The 24842-nt window shown below is 31.8% G+C and overlaps 2 protein-coding genes across 2 annotated transcripts; both read left to right on the top strand.

Annotated features, from left to right (window-relative positions):
- The first annotated feature begins 2838 nt into the window (after nucleotides 1-2838).
- LOC139873145 (protein transport protein sft2-like) lies at nucleotides 2839-5939 on the top strand. The gene is made up of 4 exons (XM_071861078.1): nucleotides 2839-3089; nucleotides 4383-4650; nucleotides 5092-5196; nucleotides 5677-5939. Exons 1-4 carry the CDS (start codon nucleotides 2887-2889, stop codon nucleotides 5785-5787), a joined length of 687 nt encoding a protein of 228 aa, XP_071717179.1. The 5' UTR covers nucleotides 2839-2886; the 3' UTR covers nucleotides 5788-5939.
- A 7547-nt stretch (nucleotides 5940-13486) lies between these two features.
- Nucleotides 13487-16998, top strand: LOC139873143 (zinc finger CCCH domain-containing protein 16). Its single transcript, XM_071861077.1, has 10 exons — nucleotides 13487-13549; nucleotides 13960-14128; nucleotides 14251-14348; nucleotides 14435-14530; nucleotides 15047-15140; nucleotides 15612-15835; nucleotides 16013-16113; nucleotides 16276-16456; nucleotides 16561-16633; nucleotides 16742-16998. Exons 1-10 carry the CDS (start codon nucleotides 13506-13508, stop codon nucleotides 16778-16780), a joined length of 1119 nt encoding a protein of 372 aa, XP_071717178.1. The 5' UTR covers nucleotides 13487-13505; the 3' UTR covers nucleotides 16781-16998.
- Nucleotides 16999-24842: the final 7844 nt, after the last annotated feature.

A 24842-nucleotide genomic window follows, 5' to 3' on the forward strand; every position in this document is an offset into this window, starting at 1 on the left:
ACAAAACAAGACGTGCCTGCCTTATATAAGGATTCATTTACTCGGCTGGTAATATTCAAAAATTCAATTTATCAATCTTACATACAAGTTGTTTAAATATCAATTGCAGATTCAAAAGCAATTTTAATTAATGTCAATCATAATTCAGTTGATCATATCTTTTAATTCGTTCACCGAAATTACGCGATTTCTAAATGAAAAGTTATTGATTTTTCGTCAGCTTTCCAAAAACATGCATATCATATACCTTTTATCAGTAATATATGTATTAAATTCGTGATTCATCATAAACTGTTTAACGACGAATTTAGCATACAAGCATGCATAAATATATATACTCGAGCACTAGACATGGATACACAATTAATATATAAAAGATAAGATATGAATGCTCACGTATCAATATTGTGATTCAATATTGCAGGAAAGTACGTAGACGCAACAGAGATGATAAACACTAGGTTTGACCTTTGACTCATGGTCATAACCCCCAAGCAATACCCATAACCTTCATAGCTATAACCCATAGTTTCCTTAGCTCTATCCCGCTCGAAAACCCATTTCAAAAGTGACCCGCTCATGGCCTCGTCGTAGTATCTTATGTACTAATACTACTAATAATAATAATATTAATCTTAATAATAATAATAATAATAATAATAATAATAATAATAATAATAATAATAATAATAATAATAATAATAATAATAATAATAATACGTAGTAAAATGAATGGGGAAAGAAACTGGAACCAGATCGAGCTTTTATAGATGTCCTGAAATCCCCTGCCATGCGATCGCATGGCTAGTGTGAGGGGATTCCATGCGATCGCATGGATCCCTTTTCCAGCTCACACATGTATTTTAACTCTTCCTCGTCGACATATTTATTTATTAATATATAATATATATAATTTATATTAATTAATTATATATTATATTATATTCTCGTGCCTAGTTAACTTGTAATTTTTTGTTCCGATAAGTCGTACATCGTCACTCGACTTATGTCCCAGTTCCAGTTTTTCGAACGTCCTTTCGTACACTGAGAAAACTTTTACTTTACGTTTCGTGAGTCGTACCTTTATCAAAAATTAAACTTAATCATTGATAAACTATGTCACTCGAAGTGTAACTTTAATCAATTAAGTGTTTTGGTTATTTGCTTCTATAAAGCATCGTCTCGTAGTATATACATATACATATACATATACATATACATATACATATTTTCATTTTAAAATAGTGTTTTACTGTAGCAAAGTTTTTTTACTGTAGCAAATAGTGATTTTCGAAAACACTGTAGCTTTTCGGGCACTGTAGAAATTCGAAAATACTGTAGCAAATTAGTATTTTACTGGTTCATCTTAAACGTTTTAGTTAACTTATCTAAATATCAAACGAATCAATAATCGAATGTTACTATCGTTTACTAAATAACTTGAAATCACACACACACACACACACACACACACACACACACACACACACACATATATATATATATATATATATATATATATATATATATATATATATATATATATATATATATATATGCACATTAAGTTATATATATATTGTTCGTGAATTTTCTAGAACAGTCAAAGAATAATTGATTACATGAATATAGTTTCAAAACTTTCGTGACTTAACATTACAGACTTTTCTTATCGTGTTGAAAACATTAAATCATTTAAAGATAAAGTTTAAATTTGGTCAAAAAATTCCGGGTTGTCACAGAAGTTCTCATTGATCCTCACTTATATAAGACCATTCTGTACGCATGTGAGTATTGTTGTGGTCTTGTGGGAGTGCGTTTTGCTGATGTTGCATTATTGTGGGATGAAGGAGACGCTATGGTAAATGCATTGTTGTGGTGTTGTAATGTTGTGGGTAACTTATAATTGGTATTAAATAAATAAAGAAATAAAAAGAAAAAAGAAAAAAAATGTTGGCCAATCACAATACACAATAATCGTTGTGCATACCGTGGTTTTTTCCCACAACAATGACAACGATGCCATCGACAACGATGCATAAAGGGTTGTTGTGATGCATAGGGAATAGTCTAGTATATGATAATCCGTATATGATATGATATTATATTATAATTAAATAAATATGTTACATTTATTTAATTTTATACTCCGAGTAGCATTTATTTACTGTATATTATAAACAAAATTTTCTTCATTCATTTCATCACTCATTCACTCATCCTCCAAATCCATAAAAACCTTATTTTTCTTTCTCTTTTTCCTCATCACCATAGATTCATCTTCGGTCCCATCTCCGATACTAGATTCATCATCAGCACTACCTCCAAAATCTAATATAAAAACTTGTCTTTGGACATATTGGGGTGTTTTTATCACCAACTTAATTAATGGTACCATCACCGTTCACCCAAAATCAAAAAATGACGATGTTGGAGATCATACACTCGCATTTAAGGAATACATGAATTGGAATTTTTGCGAACAAGCAGCTAGCTTTCAGGACTCTTTATTTTGCTAATTTTAACTGGAATGATAAACGTGCTTCGTTTGATGTTTTTAGTTATAGTTTGAGTCAGTCATATTGTGTGGTAGGAGTACTACCTATTGTTAAAGAACAAAGGTGTTATTGGATGATCACAGATGATGAGTTTTATTTGACAAGACATCCTGATAAGTTTCTTGAAGGATCAAACAAGATACATGATTGGGAGTAATGTAGTAAATGTCTTCTTGATTACACGCACATTCGTATCCATATCCATTTAAATTATCCATGGGTGGATCGAATGGATATCTAACATGTAAATCGAAGATGTGACTCCAAATCCGAATTAAACAAACTACTTGGATCCGAAACAAAGGAACATAAAATATAAAAATAAAAAATGCAAAACTGGTTTTCCGGTGGCGGTGGTGACGATAACAATCAGAATTCACTACCTAAAACGACGTCGTCATTATTATCAGATTGGAACTCTTATGCTTCGACACAAGCATCGGATGTAAGTTCTAGTAGTCTGGTTGGTTCATTCGATATTGAATCTGCTGTTAGGTCTGCAAACGACACCGTTTCCGGTACCTTCAATGTGTAAGTGACGATTTCGCTATTGCATTTTTAATTTCAATTTTAACCTAATTGAGAGTCACTTGACTTATTCAGGGTTTATATGTGCTAAGTTCATGATCTGTTGATGACTACTTTATGTAAATAGCACCAGAATGTATGAATTTACATGTTATGATGCATTATTCATGTGATTATATTAGATTTAAGTTTGATTTAGTAGATGTGTTGCGAATCGTGCATTTTGAAAGATTTATAGATCATGTATTTGTGTATAGAGATGTAGTACTGTTCGTAATTTAGCTATTTGTGTTTTTCCTTAGTTGTGTTGAAATCACGAAAGCATATTAGTGAGATTTAGTTTTATATGGATGATATGATACTCAGAAGAATATGCAGCTCAAGTTACTTTGGGAATTTGTTAGATATACAAACGATTATAGTTAGTGTTGCACAAATAGTTTGATCATGAGAATCGATCAACAAGATTTAAAGAAACGAGTACCACGAGTGTTTGATTTCGTTCCAACGGCCTCATGTTCATTTAACCTATTCAAGTATGCTACAGTTATCAAAATTATTTTAGCGTTTAACCACTTACGAGTGTTTGATTTCGTTCCAACGGCCTCATGTTCATTTAACCTATTCAAGTATGCTACAGTTATCAAAATTATTTTAGCGTTTAACCACTTACGAATGTGCAAGTTTTGAAACCTATGTCATTTGATTTGGTTCTCAAAACATTGTGTAAAATAGGTTCCTCATAGGCTAATACTCCGACAGTATTTTTGGTACCAATCCAGGATTTATAGTCTTAATTGTTGTTTAACATCTCTAAGTAATGGATAATGGATCCAGTTTCCTCTTCACCAATTATATACGGAGTAATTATTATGATTCAGTTAGTTATTAAGTTACATATAAATCTTTTTTATTACAAACCCAAGTATAATAACTGTATAAGAACATTGTACTCAACCATTTCTTAAGCTTGTTATGTCAATTTGGTATGGACCTTCCTGGTTAGTTTCTGACATTTTTTCTTTTATTTGTTCTTCGTATGGTATTTGAGAAAATTTCTTGACCATGATAACCAACTATTAAAAAGTCGGCGTTTATCCAAATTTTCTCCTAGTAACCATCCTTAGGGGTATTTTGGGCATTGCCAATAGGCAAATATCTTGGATATTCTCAATATAAACCGACATCACATTCAAATTCGCGATGATACTATATGTACTACTTTCTTCTTAACTTGTTTGATTGTAAGGATTGATTAAACATTTATTATATAATATATTTTTGGTTCTTGTTCAGGGTATCTAGGAGTGTGAGTAACATACCTGGAAATTTACAGTCCGCCACGAGTAATATTCCTTCAGGAAAATCGCTCATGTATTTTGGCCTTCTCCTTGGATCTGGGGTGTTCTTCATTTTTATAGCCTTTACTGTTTTCCTTCCTGTAATAGTAATAGTACCTCAGAAATTTGCTCTTTGCTTCACGGTTGGATGCGGCTTTATAATTGGGTCATTCTTCATGCTCAAAGGCCCAAAAAACCAGTTCCTGCATATGACATCAACAGAGGTAGGAGTTTAAGATGTGTCAACCAAAATCGTGGTGGCAAAATGGGCAAATCTGGCGGGCGGGTTAACAGGTCATAATGGGTAGTTCTGTGGTACAAGCGTGTCAACTCAAAACACTTTTGTCATGAATTATTTTAAATAATTAGTGTGTCAAACTCTTGATCCTTATCTAAAAGATTTAGGAGGTTTTATCCTTAAAAGCTACATTTTTTCTCGACTACTAACCCTTTGATTCTTGTGACTTGTTTCCTTTTGAGCTACAAGTCTTATTTACATTTTATACATTTGACTCTTTTTAATAATATAACATATACCAAGTTGATCCAAACATAGTTAAATGGTTAAAATTGCCACCTCTGGTGAAACATTCCATTTAAGGCTGCCATTATTTTTTCTTATCGTTTAATTTGTTTTTTTTTTTTTTTCTATCAATTTCTACCAGAGACTTCCTTTTACATTGGGATTTTTAGGCAGCATGGTTGGGACCATTTATGTTTCCATGGTGCTTCATAGCTACATTCTTTCTGTATTTTTCGCTGTGATTCAGGTAAAGTTCATGATTCTTCCTTTTACCTCGTGTTGTTGATTATTATAAGCATTGTCATTTGTTATACACTTGTATATGTAATCCATAATGCTTATGGTTTGTTTGTTACCATTATAAAGTAGTATCTGTCCATCTACTTTCTCAACTACTACATACACAAACAAACATATAAATTTAATCTGTCCACATATTTGGGGTCATATGATCGTATCATTTTTGTCTGATTTTTCATATAAATGTCTGATAGGTTTTTGTTTGAGAATGCAATTGTATTTCATCTATCTTGTCAGAAATATATCAACCCTGACGGTTTACATTTGGCCTGATTACAAATTTCTACACCTATACTGAAAAAAATTGCATGTGTTTTTATCTGTTTTACATTTGTTCTAAAGTCTCCAACCTTGTAAGATTAGTCCTTTGACCCATAAGTTGACCATGGCTACTTTTGATGAGATCTAACATCATCATTTATGACAGGTTCTTGCTCTTGCTTACTATTGTATTTCTTACTTCCCTGGCGGATCAGCGGGGATGAAGTTTCTAGCATCTTCTTTGACTTCTTCAGTCTTGAAGTGCTTCGGCCGGTGACCCTTGTACCATCGACCCTTGTAGTTCTTAAGTCTTTTTACAAATTTTGGTATGATAACCAAACATGTCCCTGATATCAATTCATTCATTTTCGTCAATATATTAGCTTCTGACAATGGTTTGTAAGATTGGGTTGATGAATATGTACGCGACAATATGAAAGAGTTGTATATATACCGTCAATTATAACCATCATTTTTGTGGGTCTTGTATGGATCCCTTTTATGTATCGTCCTTGGGCCAAGTTGTGTGAACTGTTTTGCTGACTATCAACGTTTTTGCGAGTCATGATGTTCTCGATAGGTGTATGTGTGTACAGACATGTGCGTCTATTTAAACATACAATGTCATGTATGATTGAAGCAGTGGCAACTCTCAAGAGATGACTCCTCAGAAAATTGAACGCCGATTTGCACTTTATAACGTGAACCTGCAAAGGCATAAGCATCCAAAGTCCTAAAAGCCAATTTACCAGCTCACCAAACATATGGACACAAGAAAACGCCAGGCCCCGAAGACAATGAAAATGGTCGCAGCTTAAACCTCAAAAATGCACGTTAAGTAAGACAAAAAAATCTTGCCAAATAAGAGACCGACAACAAGACCTTGATTATCATGGAAAAAATGTTTGCGTTTCTTTTTGGAATACTTTATTATGTAATCCTTTGTAGCATTTTCTATCTTCCTAGCTAGTTTTTTTTTTTGTTTTGTTTTGTTTTCTTTCAAGAAGGCGAAAATATATTAGAAATAAACACCCTTACAATACAAGTGTAGGTAATGGCCTAACCATAAACAAAAAATACAACAATAAAAATGCAGAAAAACAAAACCTAAAGATTCCGAACCACTTAGATAAAGATGTCCCATCTCCTCGCTAGTTGGGTTTCTACTGAAAGTTTGGCCGTTCAAGAAAATATTGAGAAATTATCAACTACCCAATTACAAATTTAAGGGGTGTTTGGATTTGCATTTTAAAAATTGAATATGCGTTTCAAATAATTATAATTAAAATTAAAAAATCAGTTGTAGCAAAACGTGGTATAAATTAATAGTGTTTGGATTTAATTATGTTATTTGATAACGTAATAATCTAATAATCAGTCTTGTGATTGTTGGGGAAATTAGATTATTTGATAAATTAAGAAACATTTAGGAAGAAAAATAGACTAAAAAGGAAATAATCATATAATCAGAAAATTACGTTCTGATGCATTAAGGGGTGACCTGTTTTTTCATTTTCACGTTTTAAATATCTCAAAACGCAATTAATTGATTTTAAAAATGAATTTGCCAAACACTATTTATTGATTATTTACAATTTGAAAGTGCAATAATTAAATAATCACCTTTAAATCGCTAAGCCAAACACTCCCTTAATACTTCCTTAATACGTACATAGTTTTTCATTTGGGTATCCAAAAAAAAAAAAAAAAAAAAATTAAAAAAAAATTAAAAAATTCCCGAAATTTGTACCTAACAAAAAGGGGAATGATATGTTCACAACCTCAAATTTTTCATACACAACCAAATCAATTTTTTAGACCATTTTACCCTTCCTAAAAATGTGTGATATGGAGTAAGTTTAAGTAAGAAAGGGTAAAATGGTCTAAAAAATTGATTTGGTTGTGTATGAAAAATTTGAGGTTGTGTACATATCACTTCCCTAACAAAAAAGACCAAAATAATTCGAGGGGAAAAAAAGAGGCGAATGTTATAATTCAGTAGGCTTATAACTACCTTTAGTGGTTTGATTCTTGATGTTATAATTCAGTAGGCTTATAACTACCTTTAGTGGTTTGATTCTTGATGTTATAATTCAGTAGGCTTATAACTACCTTTAGTGATTTGATTCTTGATTTAGAATACTAATAATGAAGTGTAAGAACAAAGATGATAATGGAGAGAAAGAAAGAAACACTTTGTAAGTGTGAGAAATGGTGCAAGTTTAATGCTTGCATTCATGAGTATTTATAGCCTAAAATCTCAATATAAAAATACATACTTTGTGTACCAAAATTGACTATATGTATACACCAAAATTGACTATCCATATCTATATTATTATTATTATTATAACACTCCCCCTTGGATAGCAATTTTATTTTGTTGAAGATCAACTATAAATTACTGCCTCGTTAAAAACCTTGCTAAAGAAAACCCAGTGGGAAAAAACTTTAGCTAAGGGAAAAAGAGTGCAGCATGGAGTTGACTCCCCCTCAAGTAGACATCGCTTCAGCTGTTACATCTTTTGAACATGTCTCATGCCAATGTTATGAACGTGTGTTCTGAAAATAGCAGTTGGAAGTGCTTTCGTGAAAAGATCAGCAGAGTTTTTGCTAGATTGCACATATCTCATTTCAATCTGGTTGTCCTTAATGAGATTTTGAGTGTATGAGAAGAATCTAGGTGGTATGTGTTTTGTTCGGTCACTTTTGATATACCCTTCTTTCATCTGTGCTATGCAAGCTGCATTATCTTCATAGATAGTTGTTGGACTTTTATCGCGTTCTAGTCCACAAGAATCAGTAATGAGTTGTGTCATTGATCTCAACCAAAAACATTCTCGAGTAGCTTCATGTAATGCAATCACTTCGGCATGATTTGACGATGTAGCAACAAGTGTTTGTTTTTGAGAACGCCATGATATTGCAGTACCTCCATTTAGGAATACATATCCAGTTTGAGATTTAGCTTTATGTGGATCAGATAAATAACCTGCATCTGCATAACCAACCAAATCTTGTTTTGATTCGTTAGAATAAAATAATCCTAAATCAGTAGTTCCTCGAAGGTATCGAAATATGTGTTTGATCCCATTCCAGTGTCTTTTGGTAGGAGCAGAGCTGAACCTTGCCAACAAATTAACTGCAAAAGAAATGTCAGGTCTTGTACAATTTGTAAGATACATAAGAGCTCCAATTGCACTAAGATATGGTACTTCTGGTCCAAGAATGTCTTCTTGATCTTCACATGGACGAAATGGATCAGCTTCAACATTGAGTGATCTAACAACCATAGGAGTACTTAATGGTTTTGCCTTGTCCATATTGAAACGTTTCAAAATCTTTTCAGTATATGTTGTTTGATGTACAAGTAAACCATTAGGCATATGCTCAATTTGTAAACCAAGGCAATACTTGGTTTTTCCGAGATCTTTCATTTCAAATTCTTTCTTTAGAAGTTGAATGGCTTCATGGATCTCTTTATTTGTACCTATGATGTTAAGATCATCAACATAAACAGCTATGATCACATATCCGGATGTTGTTTTCTTAATGAAAACACAAGGGCAAGTAAGATTATTTGTATACCCTTTGCTTATCAAGTAATCACTTAATCGGTTATACCACATACGTCCCGATTGTTTTAACCCATATAAAGATCTTTGTAATTTAATCGAATACATTTCTTTGGGTTTTGCATTTGATGCTTCTGGTACCTTAAATCCTTCAGGTATCTTCATATATATATCACTATCAAGTGATCCATATAGATAAGCAGTCACAACATCCATGAGATGCATTTCTAAATTTTTAGAAACTGCCAGACTGATTAAGTACCTAAAAGTAATTGCATCCATAACAGGAGAATAAGTTTCTTCATAATCAATTCCCGGTCTTTGAGAAAAACCTTGAGCTACAAGTCTAGCTTTATACCTTGTAACTTCATTTTTCTCATTTCTTTTTCGGACAAAAATCCATCTGTATCCTACAGGTTTCACATCTTTAGGAGTGAGAATGATGGATCCGAAAACTTTTCTTTTATTGAGTGATTCTAATTCAGCTCGTATTGCTTCTTTCCATTGAGCCCAATCATGTCTATTTTGACATTCAACCATAGATGTTGGTTCTGGATCATCATCATTATTCATGATGTCATATGCAACATTAAATGAAAATTTCTCATCAAGATTTTTCATTTCATTTCGGTTCCATAATATTTTTGAATATGCATAATTGATTGCAATTTCTGTATTGACATCATCAATCTCCTCTGCAGTAGGAGTACTGATTTGTGGTTCTTCTTGAACACTTTCTTTTACTTCATTATCAGCTGATTTTCTTTTTCGAGGATTTTTATCCTTTGAACCGATTGGTCTTCCACGTTTCTGACGTGGCAAAGATTCATGAGTGACGTTATTGCCAGCTTTTGGAATTTCAATTCGAGCTGGAGTATTTACTGCTGGTATATATGATTTTGTCACCGTTTTTGTATCTGTAAATGCATCAGGCAATTGATTTGCAAGTTCTTGTATATGCATTATCTTTTGAACTTCTGTCTCGCATTCTTTTGTGCGAGGATCAAGATACTTTAATTGAGGTTCACACCATGAAACATCATTTTCTTTATTTTTCATTTCTCCCCCTAATCTAGGGAACAATGTTTCATTAAAATGACAATCAGCAAAACGTGCTGTAAAAACGTCACCTGTCATAGGTTCAATATACCTTAATATTGAAGATGTTTCATATCCAACATATATTCCCAACCTCCTTTGAGGACCCATTTTTGTACGTTGTGGTGTCGCAATTGGAACATACACTGCACAACCAAATGTTCTAAGATGGGAAATATTTGGCTCTTGACCAAAAGCAAGTTGTAGGGGGGAATATTTATGACTTGCACTTGGTCTGATGCGAATCAATGCAGCAGCATGTAAAATTGCATGACCCCATATAGATACAGGGAGTTTTGTTCTCATTATCAATGGTCTAGCGATTAACTGTAAACGTTTAATCAATGACTCGGCTAAACCATTTTGTGTATGCACATGAGCAACAGAATGTTCAACAACAATTCCTATAGACATGCAATAGTCATTAAATGCTTGAGATGTAAATTCACCAGCATTATCAAGTCTCACCCTTTTAATGGTGTAATCAGGAAAATGAGCTCTCAATTTAATAATTTGGGCAAGAAATTTTGCAAATGCCACATTACGGCTTGATAACAGACAAACATGAGACCATCTGCTAGATGCGTCTATTAGAAACATGAAATATCTAAATGGTCCACATGGTGGATGAATTGGTCCACATATATCACCTTGAATTCTTTCAAGAAACATTGGTGATTCTTTCTCAACCTTAAGTGGTGAGGGTCTAGTTATCAATTTTCCAAAAGAGCAAGATGTACATGGAACCATTGTATCATGATGGATTTTTCTATCCTTTAGTGGATGTCCATGAGTACATTCAATAATCCTTTTCATCATTGTTGATCCTGGATGGCCTAATCTGTTATGCCATAAACTGAATACACCAGGATCAATATATTTTTCGTTAACTACCATATGTATTTCTGGTACATTTATATGTGTATAATGTAATCCAGAACTAAGTCTTGGCAGTTTTTCAACCACATGACTCTTGTCAGTGATACTTAAATATTTCTCATTTTCTGTTGTCACTGACTGATAATCATACCCGTTAAGGTATATGTCGGAGAAACTCAATAAATTTCTGCTTGACTTGGGAGAAAATAAGGCATCATTTATTAAAAATTTTGTACCATTTGGTAGTATGAAATTTGCCTTTCCTATCCCTTTTATCAAGTTAGCAGGTCCTGATATTGTATGTATAGTTCCTTCCGTTGGTTTTAGATCAATAAAATATTTCTCGGATTTAAGTATAGTGTGTGTAGTTCCATTGTCTGCTATACAGAGATCTCCACCACTTGATTGATGTTGTATTCCAGCAAAATTTATATTGAACTTCATATATAAGAAATAAATAGTGAGTACATTAATATTACACAATATTTTAAACGCAAATAGATAGTACTGAAACATTTAGCAAACATAATGACAAAGACAGACGATATTAAATCGTTTATTTTTCAAAAGACACACAACTTAAACATTCAAGAAATCTTCATATAAATCAGATGGTTTCTCAGTGACTGTTGGATCAATATTATCCACAAAATTTACTTCCTTTTCTTTACCTTTCAGCGAATCCTGATACATCTTAACAAGATGTTTAGATGTTCGGCAAGTATTAGCCCAGTGGCCCATTCTACCACATCTGTAGCAAGATTCTTCAGAATTTTTAGAAGAATTTTCTTCAACATCTTGTTTAATGGGCTTGTTTTGTGGTTGATATTTATATTTTCGTGGATTACTATTTCTTTGACCACCACGGCCACGACCACGACCACGTCCACGCCCATTACCATTACCATAAGGATGGTTTCTACCATAGTTATGGCTTTTGGCATGATGATGGTGATGGTTATTATAACCACGACCTTGCCCGCGTCCTTGTCCCTGTTTATAATTATTTGCAGTATTTGCTTCAGGGATTGCAAGTGTACCAGTAGGACGGGATTGCTGATTTTTCATTAATAGCTCATCATTTTGCTCTGCAACTAAGAGATATGAATTAAGTTCAGGATATGTTTTGAACTTTAGCATTCTCAAATTTCTTTGCACTGTGATGTTTGCAGCATTCATTGTGGAGAAAGTTTTCTCCATCATGTCTGCATCACTAATTTCATGTCCACAGAATTTAAGTTGTGAACATGTATTATACAGAGCTGAGCTGTATTCATTTACTTTCTTAAAGTCTGGGAACCTTAATGTTCTCCATTGTTCCATTGCAGCTGGAAGTAAAATTTCTCTTTGATTATTGAATCTGCTTTTGAGACCTTCCCATAAAACATGGGGATCTTCTACAGTCACATAATTATTTTGTAAGCATTCATCAATATGTTGATGAATAAAGCAACATGCCGTAGCTTGTTCTTTTTCAGAACAAGTGTTGTTTTCATTTATGGTTTCAAGAATGCCCATTGATTTAAGATGCATTTTTACTTTTATAACCCATGACATGTAGTTGTTTCCAGTTGATTCTAAAGGAGTAAATTTAAGCTTTTCCAGATTCGACATTTTCTATTATCAAAAATTAAAACAAACATCATGATAAATTAGAGTCAATTTATATTCATAAGTATATAAACATTAAACATAAATTTAATATAACATAAATGATAAGTAGGTGACAGTGTCGACCATGTGTAAGCAATCATAAATAAATGTTATATAACAAAAATATAAATATTAGTAAACATAAATGAAAATTTGGCGACAGTGTCGACCATATATTTTTTCAGGTGGTATAACCGACCTATATCATTCTGGTGGTATAACCGACCATATATCATTTTGGTGGCAGAGCCAACCATATTTAGTATTAAGATTATCGTGCTGATAACGTGTTATAATTCAGTAGGCTTATAACTACCTTTAGTGGTTTGATTCTTGATGTTATAATTCAGTAGGCTTATAACTACCTTTAGTGGTTTGATTCTTGATGTTATAATTCAGTAGGCTTATAACTACCTTTAGTGATTTGATTCTTGATTTAGAATACTAATAATGAAGTGTAAGAACAAAGATGATAATGGAGAGAAAGAAAGAAACACTTTGTAAGTGTGAGAAATGGTACAAGTTTAATGCTTGCATTCATGAGTATTTATAGCCTAAAATCTCAATATAAAAATACATACTTTGTGTACCAAAATTGACTATATGTATACACCAAAATTGACTATCCATATCTATATTATTATTATTATTATAACAGCGAAATCGTTTAAAAGATGCCAACAGGGGGACCGCCGACTATGGTAGTCGGAGTATATATATACATATACATATATACATATATACATGTACATATACATATGTTATACGGAGTAAAAGATAACAATCAATCATGCCTCCCCGGAAAGAACCATGCCGTAACTTCCAGCGTGGATTGTACGCCCTTTCGTCTTTTCCCTTTTTCTTCAATTTAGGGTTTAACGTTTTCTCAGGGTTTTAGTAAACATATTTGAAAGATACTTAATTTGTACATTCATAAGTTACCTCTTGCTAATTAATACACATTCTCTGTATCGATTCCGTATTTTGTTATCTTAATTTCTCGTAACTTTATATTCACAAAAGCTGTAGATATAGATGAATGATAACACTCTGACCTAGGTTTGTTGGAATGATTATAGATGGAATTTGAATTTGAATTAGTACTAATAATACTAAATCAATTAGTAGTATAAAGATCATATGCTATTAGTCTTATCAAAAGAATGTATCTTTTGTAGGCTATTCAGATCATATTTGTGGCTGATGAATAGAGATGATTTATCAGTTTCTGTTTTATGTTTTAGTTGTCAGTACGGCGAACGTTGCAAGTTTCTTCATGTAAATCAGCAACAAGCCAAACCGAATCCTTTTGGTTTTGGCACACAAACCAATTCTCAACCTCAAAAGCCAAATCCCTTTGGATTTGGTACTCAGAATAACTCTCAGACTGGGACCAACACTAATCAATTCAAGGTTCCATTCTGTGTTATAACTTTTATACTTCATACAGTATTTACATTGTTAGTCTCATCTTGATTCTTGTGTTAGTTTTTTGAATTTGTTGGCATTAATATGTATTGTTGATTGTTGATTAGCCTGGTGAAAATACGTGGAGCCGATTTGCCCAAAAAAATGGTGGTACATCTGCAGCTCCACAAAAAAAGGATAATCAGTCTGCGGCAGCTAACCACGTGTAAGCATCTATCTAGTCAAGAGTTTTTGTATTTTCTTGTTTCTTTGTTACTGAATTTGGCAGATTGTGGTTGTGATGTTTTAAAGGTGCACAGATTCAGAGTCTTGCAAGCGCCAAATGCGTGAAGATTTTGAGCACGAAAAACCGCTTTGGAAGCTTACATGTTATGGTCATGCCAAATAGTATGTTGTCCCTCATCTTCCATTTCATTTTTGTTGAGAAAATATGTGAAATTATATAGTCAAACTATAAGGCCATAATAATCCGTTAAACTTCCATTCTAAAACATTATTTATTGTCATATTGTATTTACTAGCTTGATCATCTATGTACTGTTTGAATAAAAGTATTAACTTTACTGTTATTGATTAAAGGAAGAATTACATATATGTCACTATTAAACCTCTACATATCATATATGCCCCACAGACGCAGGTGCAAGTTTTCAATACATAATGGACAATGATCTTTATGCGTGCTTGGATATGAAAATTTTAAGATTAGTAGTGGGGCATATATTAAATCGCCAAAAAATTGCTGCGTTTGGTTATTGCAACATTAACGAGCTGCACATCTAGACACTGTTTGATTGTTATAAAGTTTTAGGACAATAAATATACATGCATGTAGTTGGTCAAACTTTCTTTACCTAAGATGATGTCATGTTGTAACCAGGAAACTCTTTGTTTTTTTCTTAGTGGTCCTTGTGACATCGTTGGTGATCTTAGTTATGAAGAATTAAGAGCTGCTGTATACGATGAAGCTAAACGTGGGGCGAGCATTCAGTCAATTGTAGGTCTATCTAAAACCACCACACCATTTCTAATACCATATCATTTTCCTTCTAATATGATTGTAGAGGTGGCATTTTGGACCTGTTTACTTATTAATTGGCCGAATTAAGTTTATTTTTCTTACATAATACATGTCAAATCACAAAGTTATCTAGAACATGAATTGTCTTGCAGGTAAAAAGAATCATTTAAAATTCATCTTTAAAACTCACATTCTTCTACATTATCTTATTTTAAAATATCAAATCATTATTGTAATACTAGTAATATAGTTTTCGTAGACATAGATAATGCACTGAGTAATCATGAAAATTGCACAAAGAAAGTGTTACGGGTCATTCCAACTCAACCCGTTTGAACAGTTACTTAACCTGCCCATTTTGCCACCTTTAAAGATAGTTTTAAAGTTATGTAGCCATGCACAGATCATTTTTTTTTTAATTTGGCAACTGAGTTCACGTCTATTCAGGTTGAGAAGGAGAGGAGTCTACTTAGTTCCAAGTTGATTGAATTTGAAAATTTACTTCGGAATCCTTGCACACCATCACAAAGTTCAGCATCTACTACCCAAAATGCCCTCCCTGGTACTAATACAAATGTATTCCCTCAAACGATTCAACAAAATAATGGCCCTCCCTCTGTTTCAAGTTTCAGCCAGTTGGGTACAAACTTCAATGCAGGTTTCCAAATGAGGCAAGGGTTTCAACATCTACTTTTTTTCCTTTAACAAGTTTCCTCGAATAGTTGTGTGTTATACTTGTATTTTTTTTTTTTTGTCCTTTTCAGACCGGCTGCTCCAAGTTATGCTTTTGGGCAAGTAAATCAGTCGTCTTCTGCTCCAAATAATGTTTTTGGACAAGTAAATCAGCCACCGGCTGCTTCGAATAATGTTTTTGGGCAAGTAAATCAGTTCCAAACTTCTACTCAGATACCGAATGCATCCAAGAACAGCTTTGCATTTGGAAATCCAGGTGCCAATTTGATGTTTTTTCAAAACCCAATATGACCCTGCCTGTACCAAAACTACCCATCTTCCCTTGACCCGTTACATGACCCTTGCCCTGCCCATTTTGCTACCTTCAGCAATTTCATGTTTTTCAGCTAATAAGTTCTATTTGCCTGGTCACTTGTAGGTCAAACGGTCAATCAACCTTCTACACAGTCGTTTAAATCCTTCCCTGCCACCACAACTACGTTTGGTAATGCGTTCTCTACTGCTGCAACTCCACGTCAGCAGTCATCAATGCCATTTGGTGGCCATAACCCTTCTTCTACTAATGTAGCTCCTCAACCTGCTTCTGGTATCCAAATAACGTAAGTCCAAACAATATTTTCTACATCACGTTTTATCACAGCTGACTTAACAAAATTATGGAATTTTTTACCTTTGTGTTATGTTTTGGGTTCATTATGCACAGGACAAACACTCCAAATTCAAATAGCAATGGAGATAACAGTATATGGTTTAAAGAAGAATGGAGGGCAGGAGAGGTGATTAATTTAAGTTAATGTTGAGTTTTACACCCCAACAAAGATATTTAAAAACTAGATAAGAAAAAAATACGGAGTATATTTAATATAGTCTTGTTTTGTTTGCAGATTCCTGAAGAAGCACCTCCAGATGGAGTCGTTTATTAAGGATAGTACCGGGTCTCTACTAGCTTTAAGTGGAAGTTTCAACATTCTTTCTTTACTTTAATTGGAAAAATATCAAAACTTAATATTTGTATTGACCAAATTTGATTTGATATTCATATACAAGAAAAAAAAAGATGTTAGAAACTTTACAAAAAGGTACATCAAGGTTTTCTGTGTGCGTTGAGTAAAGGAAAGGGTTATGTGGTGGTGTATGTTTTTATTGTAAGCTCATGAACGAACTAGTAAAATCTTGGATTCGAGTGTTCTCTCTCGTATTAACCTAAACTGATCATGCTAAGGGAAACCATGATCAGCCAAATGGTGAGCCATGAAGGTATGAACATAGCAGCATGATTCATGCATAAAATTCTAATCACCCACAATAGGTTTATATCTTTTTTGGTAAAGGGTTACCCCGATGAACTTTATTAAAAATAATAAAAGAATAAATTACAACAAGATCAGCTGCTTTAAGAGAGCCTTAAAGCCCAACAAACAACAAAATAAACAACTTAAATTATGAAATGCAAGCAACAAAGACAACTAATCCAAATTCCATGTGATCCGGAACAGTTTGATTTGCCTCGACTCCTTGAACCGAACAGACATCAGTTTAAGCCTCACTGAAGCATAAATGACATCAAACAAACTCGAGGCAGACAGAGCTCTATTCTTAAATAACCTGTTGTTCCTCTGTTGTTCCTCTCCTGCCAGATAAATAAATCGTAGCAGCAAACATTAATTTGGCCACCAGACACTTCACCCTCCTTTGCGCAGTTATACTCGAGATCAACAACACCACATCCGACCATTCAAAACTAGCATAACCTGACATATAAGGTTGAATCATCAACCAAATGTTGCGAGAGTAAGTAGAGTTAAAGAATAGATGGCTGTGAGAGTCTTCACATGTCAAACATAAAGAGCAAACCATAGTTTGATCTTGCAGAACCTCCCATGACTTAATATTGTCTTGAGTTTTTAGCTTTTCACCCATAAAAAGCCAAAGCACAAACGCTTGTCGAGGGATGCCATTTGAGAACCACACTACATTGAACCACTAAACCATAGGTTTAGAGGGGCGAATTGTCTCGTAAGCATTGCTAACTGAGAATTTAGTCACTATACCTTCATTCCCCTTCCAAACAATCTGGTCATTATTTTATGTTAAGGTAGGAACTTCAACAGAGGATAGTATCGAGTATTTAGAAGTCCAAAAAGCAGGCCACCCACGTCCAACTGGTGTTTGTAACAACCTTATTTTAATAATTATTTTAATAATAATTAACTTTTTAAAAATATTTAATTTAGTGGGTTTTTAATAAATTAAACGTTTGGTTGCGTCTCAACAATCGATTTAGCGTTCTGGGCCTTCGGTACGTCTAAACGGCACTTGAAACGAGCCACGAGTAAGCGCTTTTGCAAAACACGAGCCCGGGGACTCACCACATGGGCCATTCGGCCGATTGCCACCCCACACCCTTTTTATATTATTTGTTGGGCTTGCTAATTAACTAGTGTGGTGTAGTTGGGGCCTAATTCTAATTATCTAATTAAATAAAATCTCTGGAACACTCTCATAACCTAAACTAGTCGACATATTGCTTCTTCCCTTCTCCCTCTGCTGCCGTCGCCCAACACCAACACCCACACTGAAAGGACCCGTCCTAATTCATCTGGAAGAATATATTACATTTGGTTACATCGCAAGGTACTTGACATCTATATGATACATTTTACAAACATTGCATTCGTTTTTAAAAGACAAACTTTCATTACATCGAAAGTTGACAGGCATGCATACCATTTCATAATATATCCAACTATAAACGACTTAATAATATTCTTGATGAACTCAACGACTCGAATGCAACGTCTTTTGAAATATGTCATGAATGACTCCAAATAATATCTCTAAAATGAGCAAATGCACAGCGGAAGATTTCTTTCATACCTGAGAATAAACATGTTTTAAAGTGTCAACCAAAAGGTTGGTGAGTTCATTAGTTTATCATAATCAATCATTTTTATCATTTTAATAGACCACAAGATTTTCATTTCCTTTTTCTCATAAATATACGTCCCATACATAGAGACAAAAATATCATTCATATGGATTGAACACCTGGTAACCGACATTAACAAGATGCATATAAGAATATCCCCTATCATTCCGGGACATCCATCGGACATGATAAAACAACATCGAAGTACTAAAGCATCTGTTACAACAGATAGGGTTTGTTAGGCCCAATAGATCTATCTTTAGGACTCAATTAGTAGACTGGTTTACTAATTCTTAGGCTACCAAGCAAAAGGGGCATATTCGGCTTCGATCATTCAACCATATAATGTAGTTTCGATTACTTGTGTCTATTTCGTAAAACATTTATAAAAAACAGCGCATGTATTCTCAGTCTCAAAAATATATATTGCAAAAGGATTTAAAAAGGGAGCAAATGAAACTCACAATACTGTATTTTGTAGTAAAAATACATATGACGATATTGAACAATGCAGGGTTGGCCTCGGATTCACGAACCTATATCATTCGTATATATATTAAAACATATAGTTGTAATCGAACAATATATATAAATTTATTAGTTATATACTTTTTATATTAATAATATATATGTTTCATATATTTATTTTGTTATATAAAATATTACTTTTTGTTATGTTATATATATCAAATGTATTTTTATATATAGGTATATATCATTTGTTTGTTAAAAAAATAGTAATTTTAGTAATACTACGATAATAATGATAATAATCATAATACCTAATATTACTAAATAAGGTATTATTGTTAATAGTTATATTAATGATATTAATAATGATAGTTATAATAATAACTGTAAAATATAAATTTTTCGGTTAATGATACTTATAATAATGATTTTAGTAATTACATATTAATAACACTCATTATAATATAAATAATCATACTTATAATGATAATAATAATAATAATAATAATAATAATAATAATAATAATAATAATTATGATACTTATAATGATAATTAGATTACTAATAATAATTATAATACTAGTAATAATACTAATAATAATGTTATCACTCATAATATGATACAAGTATTAATTTTAATGATAGAAATATTAATGATAACAATAATAATAATAATAATAATAATAATAATAATAATAATAATAATAATAATAATAATAATAATAATAATAATAATAATAACAACAACTTAAAATGAAAACTACCTCAAAAATCAGTTTTTAAAAAAGATTTGTCACCAGCTGGAATCGAACCCGAGACCTCTCGAATACCCGAACAAACACACAAACCATCCAAGCTATCCATGTTTTTCTGAACTTATATTCAGTTTATAAATATTAAACCCGTATTTCTTTTATTTCTAAATTCTTCTTCCTCTTCCACGAATAAAACTCGATCAATGATCTTTCTATAATCATAAAAGTAATTTCATTGCTTTATTTAAAACTTGAAATTTAACTAATTGTAACCTGCTGTGATGATTTGTTTTTACAGAAAAAGAATATATAAAAAAAATCGTTGTAACTGTTGTGTCGAGTAAAACGAAGAACATAAAATCACTTTTTGAATTCTAGAGTGTTTTAGTCAAAAATTATAACATGAAAAAGATGATAAATCATTCTTAGAAACTTTCTCCATTCTTAATTCGACCAGAAACATTCAAACGAATTCTAATTTTATGATGAACGAATTGTTTGACTTTTTGAATAATAATTTTGACCTCAAAATTTGGAATCATTAAAAGGAATTGGAGGCTCAGATTTTGCAAGTAGTTTGAGTGGAGGGTTCCTAACAACACCTCATTAACAGATTTTGAAAGTTGGTTTAAAATCGAGTTTTTTGTAAATTAAAGTAAGAACAGAGGTCCTTGACTTCTTTCTTGATTTTTCAAATTAAATTTTCAAATAAAATAAACTATAATTGATAGTTGATAGTTGTGGTGTAATAATCACCTGGATTAATATGAGATAACACAAATTAATTGCTTCGATTTATATTATGGACGTTCGTTTGGTTATAGGCAGAAAGACAAAAAAAATAAAAATAAATAAATAAATAAAAGTATGACCTTGATGGCTAACGAATTTTGGAATTTGCTACATGGATCGAATCTTATTTGTACGAGTAGTAGACAGAAAATAAAATCAAATAAAGCAGGATCTTGATATGTAACTGATTTGAAGAAAATACAGGTTTTTATTCTTTAATTAATATTAATAAAAATAATAATAATATTACTTTTAATATCTTTAAGAATAATATAAATAACTATGATAATGATAATTAACAATAATTATATTAATAATAAAAATCACAGTATTATGTATAAATTAATAATAATGATACATCTAAAAATAATGATAATAATAATATGATGATAGTAATAACAAAAATGATAATTAAAAAAAAATGTTGATAATAATATTATTAATAATACCAATAATGATACTAATTCTAATAATATTAATATTATTAATAGTAATAATAATTTTAATAATAATAATAATAATAATAATAATATAACAATCTATACATATCAGATTTCATATTTATATCATAATATCATTAATACTGATATTAATATTAATATTTATAATAATAATGAAAGTAATAATATTATAACAACTATATTTTTAACCTGTATTATATATATATATATATATATTATTACTTATGTTATTTTTAATATATTACTTAATAACTTTTATTGAATATTCATTATTTATAAATTATATATATATTACAATATAATAATAATTACACATAAAATCATATATATTTATATATAGTTTCCTTTTTATTAATAACTTTTTATCTTGTATATTATTTTACATAATTAACTCAAATGATTAACTTGTATTCTATTATTTCAATTTATTATATAAACTTATATATATATATATATATATATATATATATATATATATATATATATATATATATATATATATATATATATATTCACAGCAATCGTTCGTGAATCGTCGGGAATAGTCAAAAGTCAAATGCATTCATGAAAAAGTGTTCAAACATTTTGAGTCTTGATTTAATAAACTTTGCTTATCGTGTCAGAATCATAATAAGATTTAAGTTTAAATTTGGTTGGAAATTCCCGGGTCGTCACAGTACCTACCCGTTAAAGAAATTTCGTTCCGAAATTTGAGTGAAGTGGTCATGGCTAACAATAAAAATGTTTTCATGACGAATATGAGTTGATAAATAGAGTTTTATCATCATTGAGTAATGATGTTATGCGAGGTGTATACGAAATACTATTATTTTTACTACAAAATACTACGAAATATTACACAAGTTTTATTAATTTACGGATGGGATATACCTAAAACTTACTACAACACTTATAGGCAGTGTACCTAATCGTAGAGTAGTGTAGTTTTTAGTAAGTCCGGTTCGTTCCACAGGGAGACGGCTTATTGCGTACACTATATTTTTAACAACTATACATATATATATAAAAGGGGGGTTTATTATAAATAGTAATATTTATATATAAATAGTAATAAAAGGGGGGTTTACCGTTTAATGACCGGTTTGTCGATTTTAAATAAAGCGTAAAGATAAATGACGATAATTAAAATGCGTAAAATAAAAAACAATGACGAAATATAAAATTGCGAATAATAAAATGACAGTAATTAAAAGTATGATGAGAAATATGAAATAAAAGTATTATGCTTATTTAAACTTCCGTAATCATGATGTTTGACGTTTTGATTTTAATTAATTGTTACCCGGGTTAATTGTCCTTTGTCCTGGTTTATTTGATACCTATTTGGTTTTTGTCCATAATAGTCCATCGGTCATAATTATAAAATGCTCATCAAATTAACCTTATTTTTGAAGTTAAATATTCCAACTAATTAGGGATTCGAACTGTAACAAGGTTTTAATACTTTGTTAATAATTACACCAGGTTATCGACTGCGTGTAATCCAAGGTTTTAATACTTTATTAACAATTACACCAATTATCCTTGTATGTAATCCACCCCTGTTTTAATGAGATATGAATATTAATTTATCCACTTGATCAGAATGAATAATCAATTATCCAACCCGAATAATTAATTAAATGATCGTAAAAGATGTCGTATAAACGTCACTAAATAGAACATACATAATCATTTTAATAATTATTAGATTAACTAATTTGAAGATAGGTTCGACAGATTCTAATGAGTTGTCATTCGATTAAACAATACCCCCTATCTATTAATAGTCAATAGTCCAATGTCCACAAGTGTCGGTCTTTTGTCCAAACCTTAATTATGATACAAAATCTAATAACCCCATTTTAATATTTAGTCCAACATAATGATTACTTCGGCACAAATAAGCATAATAATAACTTAGTTACGAGACATTAATTTAAAAAGAAAGAACATAGCTTACAGTGGTGATTAATCGCGTAGCGTTACACGGACAGAATTTTTGACTTATAAAACCTTAAAACATTTCTTACAATAACCCAATTATTATTAATCTTAAATTAAACTTAAAATTATAAATATAAATATATATAATTTGATCAGAGGAGGAAAAGAAAAAGATGTGTAAAACTCGTCCGAAAAATGCTGAATTTATAGACTTGGCCACCATTTCCCTGCCATGCGATCGCATGGGATTAAGGCAGCCAGGCCATGCGATCGCATGGCCATCTGGATCCAGCTCAATCACTTTGTTTTCTAGTTTGCCGACGTTTTATTTAAATATATATAATATATATAATTTATATTAATTATATATATATATATATTATATTATATTCTTGTGCATAGTTGACTTGTAATTTTAGGTCCGTTGCGTTGCGCGTTGATAGTTGGCTCAGGTCCCGGTTCTGAATTTTCGAACGTCCTTTCGTACGCAGAGATATCTTGTACTTTGCGTTCCGCGGTTCGTACCTTTGTCATTTTTAGACGTTTCTTATCAATAAATGGAACCACTTGAATTATATCTTGTACATTTGAACTTTTTGGTCATTTGCGTCTTCAAATCATCGTTTTCTTCTTTTGTCTTCGAACTTATTTATTTAAACGAATATTACATAAAAATAGAACAATTACAACTAAAAGCTTTACATATTGGAAGGATATTGTGCCTAAATATATGTTCATTTGTAGCACTATCAAATATCCCCACACTTGAGCGTTGCTTGTCCTCAAGCAATACATAACTTGAAATTAAATCACACGAATCACTTCTTTATTCTTCACACTTTATACATTAGTGATTTTGATACGGCGGTATAAACAATGATAGTAACGATGTAGTTTACAGTCCTACATGACTATGAAAATTTAGATCCTTTAAAGAAATTGGATCTTTATGAAAACATTTGATCTTTTGAAAATTCATTCTAGCTTTTACCCTAGATAAGTTTTCCGGAATAACCCTTCACCGATGTTTGCAAAATATTTTTGTGGGTTTTGTGGGTTTCAGATTACAAAATTTTAGCTCAAAATTTACGGTTTTGTGTCACCCACTTGCTAATCCTTGTATTAGGAAAGCACACTTCCAGTATACTTGCTCCGTATATTACCTTTTGGTAAACTACCGTCCGGTTGTAAAGGAAAGCGTTGAACAAGTAACTGTTAAGGCGATGTCTAATTACATGCAGATGTTCATGGTCCACAATGTGTCGGATGCAGTTACTATCCTTTGTAGGAGCAATAGTAAAGATCACCCTATAATTTTTCGGTCTGGCATAAGGTCCTGTCTTCGACCATGCTATGCAACCACCGTTCTTACGGTTGACACCCGATTTGGTTCAGGTGACCTAATGAATTCCGTTGAATTCCTAGGATTTTACGTTCAATGGTAATGAACGCATTGAAAATAGGTTTTCAGAAAACAAATCGGTTTTAATTTGATCAAAATATTTTCTCGTTCAAGCTCGAGTTTAGATATCATCGAATTCCATGAGTTTGTAATTCTCAATCTTTAAAGTCAATCTCAAGGATTGAGTAATATCAGTCTTAAAAGCTGATTTTTAATCTTTAAGGAGAT

Source organism: Rutidosis leptorrhynchoides, chromosome 10 (assembly GCF_046630445.1).
Source record: "Rutidosis leptorrhynchoides isolate AG116_Rl617_1_P2 chromosome 10, CSIRO_AGI_Rlap_v1, whole genome shotgun sequence".
NCBI classification, from domain to species: Eukaryota; Viridiplantae; Streptophyta; class Magnoliopsida; order Asterales; family Asteraceae; genus Rutidosis; species Rutidosis leptorrhynchoides.

Coding starts and splice junctions, on each gene's coding strand:
- LOC139873143 (XM_071861077.1), top strand. CDS start 13,506: ATGCCTCCCCGGAAAGAACCATGCCGTAACTTCCAGCGTGGATT. Junction 14,349..14,434: donor TCTGCGGCAGCTAACCACGT/GTAAGCATCTAT, acceptor GATGTTTTAAAG/GTGCACAGATTCAGAGTCTT. Junction 16,634..16,741: donor AAGAATGGAGGGCAGGAGAG/GTGATTAATTTA, acceptor TTTTGTTTGCAG/ATTCCTGAAGAAGCACCTCC.
- LOC139873145 (XM_071861078.1), top strand. CDS start 2,887: ATGCAAAACTGGTTTTCCGGTGGCGGTGGTGACGATAACAATCAGAAT. Junction 3,090..4,382: donor GTTTCCGGTACCTTCAATGT/GTAAGTGACGAT, acceptor GTTCTTGTTCAG/GGTATCTAGGAGTGTGAGTA. Junction 5,197..5,676: donor TATTTTTCGCTGTGATTCAG/GTAAAGTTCATG, acceptor CATTTATGACAG/GTTCTTGCTCTTGCTTACTA.